Below are 12,640 nucleotides of genomic sequence, written 5' to 3' on the forward strand. Positions count from 1 at the left end.
AATTGGAAACTGCATTTAAGAGGTTCAATAACTTAACTTCCAATTATGATTTGGTACAAAAAAAAAAAAAAAAAACCAACTTTATGTGAAATGCAAGAAATCATGGGAAAACCCTCTGTTTAATTCTCAATAATTCTTGTTTCTAAAGGATACATTCATCTACCTAACTAAGTAACAACGACATGGCAGCAATTGGCTTATCACCCTTTAAAAGGGTACGGTGGTGAGTCATACCTGACTGCAACTAGGCCGAGGTGAACTAAGTGTTCAAACAATAACAAAAAATATTTAGATAAAGAGAGAGACAAGGTGAAAAGGGATTAGAAGAAAAGAGACACAATGTACTCTTCGATTCGAGTTTTAGTTCTCGTCGCAGTCCTTTTTCCTGTTTTTGTCGATTGCACTGTTCGGCACTACAAGTTTAATGTAAGTACATATGGTTTATTTACTTTACGTAAAGTAGTTCAGTTTCAGTAGCAACTTTTCGTTTTTTACTTTGTTATGTAGAAATTAAGCTTCTTATTAAGTGAATTTGAGGTGTTGGTAACATGCGCAGGTGGTAATGAAGAATACCACTCGATTATGTTCAAGTAAACCCATTGTGACCGTCAACGGTAAGTTCCCAGGGCCAACTTTGTACGCCAGGGAAGGCGATACGGTGCTTGTTAAAGTCGTCAACCATGTCAAATACAATGTTTCCATACACTGGTCAGCACCCAAATCCCTGTTTTGGATTCATGAATATCACTTCAAAAAATCAAACATAGAAATGGACCCCTTGTTTCACTTGATTTTGCAGGCATGGTATCAGGCAACTTCGAACAGGTTGGGCGGATGGGCCAGCATATATAACACAATGTCCAATTCAGTCAGGGCAAAGCTATGTATATAACTTTACCATCACAGGCCAAAGAGGAACACTGTTATGGCATGCGCATATTCTGTGGTTAAGGTCCACGGTTCATGGTGCCATTGTTATCTTGCCTAAGCGCAGTGTTCCATATCCATTTCCGAAACCCCACAAGGAAGTTGTTGTTGTACTCGCCGAGTGGTGGAAATCCGACACTGAAGCAGTGATCAATGAAGCACTCAAATCTGGATTGGCTCCAAATGTTTCGGATGCTCACACCATAAATGGCCACCCAGGAAAGGTCTCGGGTTGTCCTTCACAGGGTACTCTCCTTCCCTTTCACTTTTGTCTCAAATTTTGAAACTTGGTTTTTAAACTAAGATCTTTGATGTATATGGTCTATGTTGCTATCATATTCAGGAGGTTTCTCATTGCCAGTGGAAAGCGGCAAGACCTACTTGTTACGCCTAATCAACGCTGCACTCAATGAAGAGCTCTTTTTCAAGATTGCCGGGCATAAGCTTACTGTTGTCGAAGTTGACGCCACATATGTTAAGCCGTTCAAAATTGATACAGTCGTAATAGCACCAGGCCAAACCACCAATGTCCTTGTCTCTGCTGATCAAAATTCAGGCAAATACATGGTTGCTGCCTCCCCTTTTATGGACGCTCCGGTTGCAGTCGATAACCTGACAGCAACAGCAACATTGCACTACTCGGGCACACTTGACAACACCCCCACAAGTCTCACTACCCCACCACCACAAAATGCCACATCAGTTGCCAACAACTTTATAGACTCTCTGCGTTCCCTCAATTCCAAACAATTCCCTGCCTTGGTCCCACCAACTATTGATCATAACCTTTACTTTACCGTCGGACTGGGGGTTAACCCTTGTCCTACTTGCAAAGCCGGTAATGGAAGCCGCGTGGTAGCTTCTATTAACAATGTGACTTTCACTATGCCTACTACGGCCTTACTTCAAGCACATTTCTTCAACATCAGTGGCGTGTTTACCACTGATTTCCCTAGTACCCCACCGCACGTCTTTAATTACACCGGAACTCCACCAAAGAATTTGCAAACAAGAAATGGGACCAAGGTTTTCAGGCTGGCTTATAACTCTACGGTACAACTTGTTTTGCAAGATACTGGAATCATAGCCCCTGAGAACCACCCAATCCACTTACATGGATTCAATTTCTTTGCCGTTGGTAAGGGACTTGGAAACTATAATCCCAAAACCGATCCTCAGAAATTTAACCTTGTCGATCCTGTCGAGAGGAACACAATTGGGGTACCATCTGGTGGATGGGTGGCTATTAGATTCCGTGCAGATAACCCGGGTATACACTCACAATGTTCTGATATATACCATTCATTTTCCCAATGTTTTTCATCCGTTAACTTTTTTATGAACTCAATTTCTTTGTTTGAATTTTCAGGAGTTTGGTTTATGCACTGCCATTTGGAAGTGCATACAACATGGGGACTTAAGATGGCATTTTTGGTAGACAATGGAAAAGGGCCTAATCAGTCACTTCTTCCTCCTCCAAGTGATCTTCCAAAGTGTTGAACCAGGCAACTATGGACACCAGCACCGAGATTTTACGATGAAAGGAAACGTGGAAAGAGAATGAAAGAATTTCTTTCATGTGCAGAAGATGAGGCTGTGAACCTGTGTTATTTAATAAGCAAAAGAAGAGTTGAGATTGAATTCTTTTTCTCTTGGGTAAATGTCGAATAACATTTGTACAAGCATTATTATTTTTGGAATGAAATCATGAATAAATATTTTATTCAAAAGCACCATTTTTTTATGTTTTCAGTTTCATACTTTTATGGGTCATTGAAGCTAGGCTCGTCCTAGCCAATGTCAGGCCTTGGGCAGCCTCCATCTTAAAAAGGTTCAGCCGAAAAGCCTAACAGATCACCAAGTATTTAAGGCCCAAACCTGAAAATGAAATAGAAATGCTTGCAGATTGCAGTTTATACTATGGATACATCTTTTCTTTACCGACCGTAAAATTCATGGAGTTGTGTTTACTTTTTAGGTCGGATTTTGAAGTAATCAGTTATGCAATGGCTTTAAAGAATCTTTGTAACTTAAGCACATGGGGTTGTTTAAGATGGAAGAACCTCCAAAAGTAAAAAGACACAACAATCATGTTGAAAACACACAAGAATTGACAAATGAAAATATTATATTGCTAGTTTTCATCCATATCAAATGATCCATCTTTTTCGACTGTTGCCTTTGTTAGACCCTTTTATTTGCTTTCCTGGTTTGCTTGAAATGAAAGATGAAAGCAAATTTTAATCATCTTTTATTTCTACAAAATATCTTCTACACCACGCCTAAACCTTCATTCTCATCGTCCTTAATGAAATACATAATCAAGCAAGAAGGGAAAAAGGAAGAGATTATTAATAAAAGATGATGTTCATGGGTCGGATAGGTCATATTATGTTTTTTTTTTCATTTCTCTAGATTATATTTCAACTCGGCAACTCAACTCTCAGTTGAAGTTTATTATTCATTTCATATGAGAAAATTTAGAAAAAAATTTAAAAATAATTTTAATTAGTGATAAATAATACTAAAATCATGATTCTTAAAATTGGATCAAACTAGCTAGTTAAACCAATTGAATTAGGAACCAACTAATATAAAATAAAATTTTGAATCAAATTTTGAATGAATTAATTGAAACCGATAAACTAATGATGAAACTAATTTTTCTATTTTTAAATGATTTATCTAATTAAAATCAAATCAGCCATTTAAACTTATCAAACTAAAAATTAGTGATTTAATTAGTTTAACCATACCTAAATCGAAATTTTTATGAGCAGGCTTGGCTGGAGCGAGACGGGCCTACCGGACATGTCTAGTTGGCCGGTGCCTGCCTATCATATAATTGGGAGGAAATAGAATAGGAGTTTTTGATGCTGACCACCCATCAGCTCAATTATTCAGCTTACGGCTTTTAGCTGTCTATTTCTAATTGAGCAAGCCTTTTGTCTCTCTCGCTTTTTATAAATAATTTTTGCAAACCAATATTTAAAAGACATTATTATATATAATAATGATTTATTTTACTAAGTATTATATTATATAGAATTTTTAATTAATTATTTAATATAATATTTTAAAAACATTTCAATAAATTTAGTCTTTTTTTCTAGAAAATAGGATAAAAACAGAACCCATCAAGATTAAGTGTTGAATAGATTCTTTCCTGAATTACTTTCTATTTTCCTTTTACAATCTGTTGTGTTGGCAACCTTTAATTGCACGTAAATTTGAGCATTGCCATGGATAATTGAGCTCCGCAGCAAAGAATAAAGACACCCGACCTCATCGGCCAATATGTGGTTAGAAGGCGCATTATTTATAATTCCTGTAATTAATTAGTTAATTATAATTAAAAATTATAAAAAATGTGGAAGTACAAAAATTCACATATGAAAACTACAAATATAAAACATAAATATGTTTTTAAAATAGGGTAACTATATAATAAAATATAAGTTGTTAGACTAACAATAATAACAACACATATGCCATTCAAACAAAATTAAAATAAAAATAATTTAACTCGTAAGTAAAAGAAATTTGAAATAAGTAAATATCTCATATTAAAAATATTAAATGCATTTCAATTGTTTATCATAACATTGTCATTTTACTATAGCACGTCAAAAGTTATCAAGTTAGTGAAATGAAAACTTAATATTAAGAGTCAATTTTTTTAAAATTAAATATCAAGTTAATTTGTAATATCAAGTCAGCAGAAATTTCTTTTTAGTATAGATATATAAATTTGGCGAAAACATTTTATGGCAAAAGTAATTTTTAAATATACTTAAGAATTATTATTGGTGTAGTGGTTAAATTTTTTTTATAAATCTATTAAACATGGGTTTGATCCTGAACATGTTAATTTTAATTCTTTTATTTTAAAATTATATGAAAGTATGAAAGGACAAAAGGACATCAAAATAACAATAGTAGTCATTGAATAAAAGGGTATATTAATTATTTCCTAACCGAGTTGGTATCCAATTAATTCGTGACACTAACTTTGTTAGAGATTTTATTAAAAGTATAGATTCTTTGCTCCATAATAAAATAAAATAAATAAAAATAAAAAATAAAAATCATATCTTCCTATTTTTAGCCTTTTACCAAGTCAACAAATTTTGATAACTCTTTGGTTTTCTCTATCTTTTTGATTTGGCCACAATTTAATGATTGTCTTTCAATTTGGCCATTTTTGGCTCGTTTTCGACCAATTGCATCCTTTGGCTACGGTTATTATTTTTTTGGGGCCAAGGCAAAAATTAGCCTATTACATAGATTAATGTGAAATTTATGTTTAAAATTATCTAATCTCAAGCCTAGACAAATCTAAATTGCACATATTAAAATAAAATATTTGCAAAATATACTTTTATATTAATATTTATATATTTTTATAATAAATTTTATCTATTTTATAATAAATTTTAAATAAAAATATTTTTAAAATTATTCATTAAAATTTAAATCGAATCAATTAAAAACAATTCATCACTTTTAACTCTATCTAAATAAACCAAACCAACCATCTCACCAATAAAAAAAAATCTAATCATGGCTTACTCATAATCCTAACAATTATATAAAATAATTTTTTATTTTCCGGAAAAATGAAAGTTTGATCTTAAACCCTTTCTTTTTATTATTTATCATTAATTATTTCATTGTAATGCTATAGCCGAATTAAGAAAACCTTTTGCCCATCCTATTATAAACATATTTTTTGGCTCAATTTAAGCTACCCTCCAACGGTTCACAACATTCAGTTTCGCCCTATAGATATCATATAATTGTCTTCTAAATATGTATATCTTCAATCATTTTCTATTTTTCGTTCGCAAAAACAATAGTTTAAATCTTGTTTTAAGTAGAAAAATAATCTGTTTGGCCTAAGACTTAAGAAGCCTGGAAACACCAATGCCTAGTCTAAAAGTTGGCCTTTATCAACTCCGATATCATTAATTTTTATGAATTGTAAAATTAACATAGTAATTTATCTTGATTCTAGAGAGATGGTCTTGATACCTTCCCCTAAAAAAAAAAAAAGGAATAACACTTTCTCAAATATTGTAATACCCTAGACCTGACCTAAACATCTAGTCCAAGCTTAGAGAGTTACATGAAAAATCAAATACCACACAAGACACAATAATACCAAACCATGATTCACATAAAATTCAACACAAATATTAGTTAAGCATATAATCTGCCAAAGTCATTCTATTATAGTTTAACGAGACTCTTACTGAAATAGTCTTAAGAAAGCTAATAGTTCGACCGAGCTCCCGCAGTATCGACCCGTTCAAGTCTGCGGACCACCTGAAATCTAAGCAATAACAGAATGAGTTGTGAACTCAGTGCCTAAAAGAAATTTATTCAATTAATGCTCATTTATAGCATAGTTCCAAATTTACAGATTCGAATAAATGCAGAAGTAATTTCAGTTCAGATTCAGAGCAGACTAGTTACATGTGTAACAGCCCGATTTTGGGCTTAGTAGGAACTGTGGTTTTAGGACCACAAATCTGAGGCCGAAAAATTATTTTTATTATCATTTTGGTGTCATAGTATGATTATGTGAGTGTATGAAAATTTGGTGAATTAATTTTAGAGTTTGTGAGCCTAATTGCAAAAAAGGACTAAATCGCATAAGGGGCAAAAGTCTTATTTTACTACATAGATATACCAAATATGTAACAGTTCAGTTTAGACCCTAGTCGGAATAGTAGTTTCGCGACCACATATCCGAGTCAAAAAATATTTAAATATTATTTTCCGAGCTTATGATGTGTGAAAATTTCGTATAAAAATTTAATTGTTTGTGTGCTCAATTTGTTAAAAGGACCTAATTCTTAAAATATATAAGTTGATTGTTGTATGTTAAAAGTGCCTATTTGATTTGTCTTTGTAAATGAGTCCTTATGATGCAATTTGACCATTGAACATATGAGTGGACATTTATGACCTTATAAGTTAATGTTTTAAATAATTATAATGCAAGGGTAAAATAGTAATTGAAGAATGAATATATGTTTAATAAAATTAAAAGCATGAAATTAGCCATTTTATTCACGTGGTTGCCAAATTCATCAAAAGAAAAAGAAAGAAATACAAGCTAGGATTCGGCTTTGATTTTCTTTGATTAAGGTATGGTTTTGACTCGATTTTTGATAATTTCTACGTTTTTGTAATTGTTACTTCGTATACTATCAATCCCATGTCTTAATTTCTAATTTTGATGATGATTTTGAAATGTGCCATGGATGAATTCATGAGCTTTATGTTGTTAATCGATGAAATATGAAAGTTTGATGTTGGGTTTATATGTTTTGTTTTGGATTTTTGATAATTTTGAGTAAAATGGGATAAATTGTAAAAATGTTATTTTGAGGAACTAAAATGTGAAATAAATGAAATGTATGGACTTGTATGAGAGCTATGAAAATTCGGCTAAGCTTGTGTACAAGCAAATTATGTGTATTTTGTGATTTTGTGAATTAGGGACTAAAATGTCAAAATGTGAAAATGTGAGGGCTAGTTTGCAAATTACCCTAAATATGTGTTTATGGATTGTTTTTTTATGATTGAATAAGTTAAATTTGAATTTATATAGATCAAGAATTAAAGAGAACAGAGTTAGATCGGGGAAAGTTGAAAGTTGTTGAGTAACTGATTTCATTCATTCGAATCCGTACGAGGTAAGTCAATATACATTAAACGTGTTTGAATCGAATTCTTATTTTTCATATGATATTGAATTGTGATGAATGAATGCTCGAGCTAAATATGTGTTGTTCGAAAAAGTATCAACAAAGTTCTGACGTCTGAAAAGCCCCGCACGAACCATAAGAATAGTTAGGATACATATGTCATGACATAGGATTTCCGATATGTGTTATCGTGTAAGACCACATTTGGGACGTTGGCATCAATTTCTATTTTGCGTGTAAGACCATGTTTGGGACATTGGCATCGTATCTGATTTCGTGTAAGACCCTGTTTGGGACAGTGGCATTGATGTTTGATTACATGTAAGACCACGTCTGGGACGTTGGCATTGTATATGCTTTTTGAGCTATCCTTGTATCCTTATGTTTCCTAACGGTTCAAATGGGAATTCTGAGAAAATAAATGAATAAGTGAATATATATTTGATTCAGGCACGTTCGAATTGTGTACTATATTTGAAAATGAAAGGTAAGTATATGTGTAAATGATGATCTATGATCCAAGTATATGAATATGAGGTTTGTGTTGGTATTTGGCTCCAAAATATAATTAAATTGATGATGTTTATATGTTTTAAATGATAAGTTTAATTGTATATGGCTTACTAAGCTTTTGAAAGCTTACTTTGTGTGTGTTTGCATTGTTTTTAGATATCAAAGCTACTGTGAGCTTGGGGATCATCGAGGATCATCACTGTAATGCCCTCACGCCCGAGACCGTCGCTAGAGTCGAGCTTGAGGTGCTACTAAACTTAATTCATTAATTTAACAGCTCAAACAATTTATTTTTAAAACTTCCAGACAAGCTGGCAATCTGCATTATAGTCGCTTAAAAATTCATATCTCGATTTCCAAAACCTGAAATTCAATTCCGTAAATTTTTCCTGAAACTAGACTCATATATATATCTACTAATTTTTTTATAGAATTTTTGGTCTGGCCAATTAGTACAGTTTATTAGTTAAAATCTCCCCTATTTCAGGGTTTGACTTCTTTGACCTCTGTGTATTACGAATCAGATTTCTCTTGTTACAGAATTTAAATGACTATACCATTTGTTTCTCTTAAAATTATACTCAATAAGGAATCTGTACATATAAAGAATAACTTCTAATTATTTTTTTACAATTTATAGTGAATTCTTAAAGTCAGAACAGGGGATCCAGAAATCACTCTGGCCCTATTTCAAAAAAATTCAAATATCTCATAAAATATAATTCATATATCTATTTTGTTCAATCCATATGAAAATAGTCTCATTAAGCTTTGATTCCTTAACTTATTCATCATTTAAGTCAAGTTCTACTATTTTTAATGATTTTTCAAATTCACATCATTGCTATAGAAATATTCTGTTTTATAACAAATTTCACTTTACTATAGATTTCCATGGACTATTAGCATTTTAAACATACATGGCATCAAATATGATTTAGATTGGCCATTCCAATGGCTAATCATTCACAAACCCTTTTCTTACCAAACCATAACCATGTCATAAAATCATTTACACAAAGTGAGTATTTTGCCATACATGCCACATTCAAAATACACAAGCCATTTTACCAATTTAGGCCTTCAGATAGTGTGAACGAGTCTTCGACCTATCTCTATTCTCAAGCCGGCTTGTCAACAACTACAATGAATGAAAAGGAGGGGGTAAGCATAAATGCTTAGTAAGTTCACATGCAAATAGCAAGTAACATAATCATGCAATTCCACATAAAACATCATTTGCATAAACAACATCAAGACATTCGTGTTTCATTTGCATTTAATATCTTTCTACAATTTCATCATACCAAGTTCTCAACTCGAGGATGGTTAGAATTGTTAAAAGGCTACGGGCTTGTGATTGACTATCACCCGGGAAAGGCTAATGTTGTTGCTGATGCTTTAAGCCAAAAATCACTTTTTGCTTTGCGTACAATAAATGCGCATATGGCCATGTCTGATAATGGTTCGATAGTAGCTGAATTGAAAGCTAGACCGTTATTTGTTCAACAAATATGTGATGTCCAGATGGTTGATAATGAATTATTAGCAAAATGAGCTCAATGTGAGACAGACACTGATTTAGAATTCAGAGTTGATACTGATGACTGTTTAAGATTCAGAAACCGAATATGCGTTTCGAGGAATTTAGAATTGATTCAAATGATTTTGAATGAAGCTCACAGTAGTCAGTTGTCTATTCACCCAGGTAGTACAAAGATGTATAATGATCTGAAACAGCTTTACTAGTGGCATGGTATGAAACGAGACATTTCTGACTTTGTTGTAAGATGTTTAGTCTGTCAACAAGTAAAAGCTGAACATCAGGTACCTTCTGGAATGCTTCAGCCGGTCATGATGCCTAAGTGGAAGTGGGATAGAGTTACTATGGATTTTGTATCTGGTTTACCGTTAACATCGAGCAAGAAAGATGTAATCTAGGTTGTTATGGATAGATTGACTAAATTGGCTCACTTTGTTCCAATACGTACAAACTACTTGCTTGATAAGCTGGCTGAACTATACGTTTCTCCGATTGTGAGATTGCATGGTGTACCTATATCTATCGTTTCGGATAGAGATCCGAGGTTTACATTGCGATTTTGGAAGAAACTGTAAGATGCACTGGGTACAAAATTACATTTCAGCATCGCTTTTCATCCACAAACAGATGGTCAGTCTGAGCGAATCATTCAGATACTTGAGGATATGTTGAGATGTTGCGTTCTCAAGTTTGAAGGTACGTGGGAATGATACCTATCTCTGATTGAATTTGCGTATAATAACAGCTTCCAATCGAGTATCAAAATGGCACCTTATAAGGCTTTGTATGGTAGTAAATGTCGTACACCATTGTATTGGACTGAGCTTAGTAAAAATAAAATACATGGGGTTGATTTGATCAGAGAAAGTGAGCAGAAAGTGAAAGTGATTCGTGAAAGTCTAAAAGCGGCATCAGACCGTCAGAAATCATATGCGGACTTGAATGTAAAGATATAGAGTTTTAGATTGGAGATAAAGTCTTTTTGAAAGTCTCACCGTGGAAGAAGATACTCATATTTGGTCGCAAAGGCAAATTGAATCCGAGGTTTATTGGGCCATATGAGGTAATAGAACGCATCGGGCCGGTAGCTTACAGATTATTGTTGCCATCTAAGCTAGAAAAGATCCACAATGTATTCCATGTTTTGATGCTTCGTAGATATTGATCTGATCCTTCACATGTGATTACTCTGGCTGAGGTTGAGATTAAGGCCGATATGACGTACGAGGAAGAATCGATTCGTATTCTGGCTCGTGAGATTAAAGAGTTGCAAAATAAGAAAATTTCATTTGTTAAAGTACTGTGGCATAAGCACGGAGTTGAGGAAGCAACGTGGGATCTAGAAGATGCAATGAGAGAACGTTATTCAAACCTATTCACTGATAAGATTTTCGGGGACGAAAATCCCTAATGGGGGGAGAGTTGTAACAGCCCGATTTAGACCCTAATCGGAATGGTGGTTTCGGGACCACGAATTCGAGTCAGAAAAATATTTTTTTTGTGTGTGAATTTATATCTGTGAAATTTTCGTGATTCATTTTTATCGTTTGAGTGTCCGATTTAATAAAAGGACTTAATCGCGTAAATTAAAAATTGCAGTACCATTTATTTTTCTTTTTTGACAAAAGAAGGTTTGAAATAAATTTAAAAATATGGACATAGCTTTTAAACCAATTAAATCATCTATTTTGATTAAACTTCAAATTTCTAACTATTTAATGGTCCTCGTGTATGAACCCAAGTCAACAGGTCAGGTGGGAATTTAATGCAATCCTTGACTTGGCCTAAACACATAACATTTCTTGGATTTTACAACTAAAATTAATATTATAAGAATTGTTTATAATATTTCTTGGCATATTTTTTTTTACAACATATACATACAAATATCAATGAATCAATTAATCTTAAATTAAATAAATTACAGCAATAAAAATAATTTACATCAAAAATTACAGTTAATAGGATAATTTACCATTTGACAACAAATAAAAATAAGCAAAAATTACAACAAAAATCAATGAATCTTTAACTAAATAAATTTAATTAGAAGTTTGTAAATAAGGAAACACTGAAACAACACCCATAAGCCATAGTTTGTAAATATAGGGTGTTTATTAAAATAAGAATGCAACAACCAACAGTACACAGTTAATGCATATTTATATTTATAAATACAATAATAAAAATATATTTTTATCATTATACTTAATAAACAGTATATTGATACCTGATTTTAAATTTTAAATACAAATATGATTAAATATCATTATAAAAATATTAAATAAGATCATAAAATACCTCAAAAATCAAGAAAACAAAGAATTTTCTTACCTGGAGTCGAGTACAGATAACAGAGCTGCTTGCCTGCTTCCGTGCTTCGACAACAACACCAACGAGTAGCAGCTAGCCGTAGCTCCAACCTCCAGCTATGATACTTTTGAAGGTTTTGGGAGATTTTGAAGGTTTTGAGGGTTTTGAGAGATTTCAAATTTTCAATTAGGGATTTGAAACTTGAAAAGTTAGGATTTTTTTTTGGCTATCGTCTGTGTGAGTGTGAGTAGTGAGTAGGGGTGTTTTAGTTTTACTAGACTTTTACTTTTAGATTTTTATTTTTATTTATTAAATTATTTGTATTGGGTTGGGTAATTAGGTTGGGTAATTGGGTTGGGTTAGGTTGGCCACTTGGGATTAAATATATTAGATTGGTTTTATGTTGGATTAGGTTTGGGTAAATAGTAGACTATTTTCTATTTATATATTATAATTTTATTTATTATTTTTTTTGGTTAACCGAAAAAATTCGGTTAACCGACTTGTTTCGAACTGAATTAAACGTTAACCGAAAATTCAAAAAATTATTAATCGACCCCCAAATGAAAAATCGATTAATCGATCGATTAACCGAAATCGATCGATTAACCGACCGATTAACTGA

At 32.7% G+C, this 12,640-nt stretch overlaps 1 protein-coding gene across 1 annotated transcript; it reads left to right on the forward strand.

Moving 5' to 3' along the window:
- The first annotated feature begins 203 nt into the window (after positions 1–203).
- On the forward strand, positions 204–2,657 carry LOC108480706 (laccase-4-like). Its single transcript, XM_017783783.2, has 5 exons — positions 204–426; positions 557–708; positions 800–1,173; positions 1,271–2,197; positions 2,297–2,657. Exons 1-5 carry the CDS (start codon positions 340–342, stop codon positions 2,425–2,427), a joined length of 1,671 nt encoding a protein of 556 aa, XP_017639272.1. The 5' UTR covers positions 204–339; the 3' UTR covers positions 2,428–2,657.
- Positions 2,658–12,640: the final 9,983 nt, after the last annotated feature.

Source organism: Gossypium arboreum, chromosome 4 (genome assembly GCF_025698485.1).
Source record: "Gossypium arboreum isolate Shixiya-1 chromosome 4, ASM2569848v2, whole genome shotgun sequence".
NCBI lineage: Eukaryota > Viridiplantae > Streptophyta > Magnoliopsida > Malvales > Malvaceae > Gossypium > Gossypium arboreum.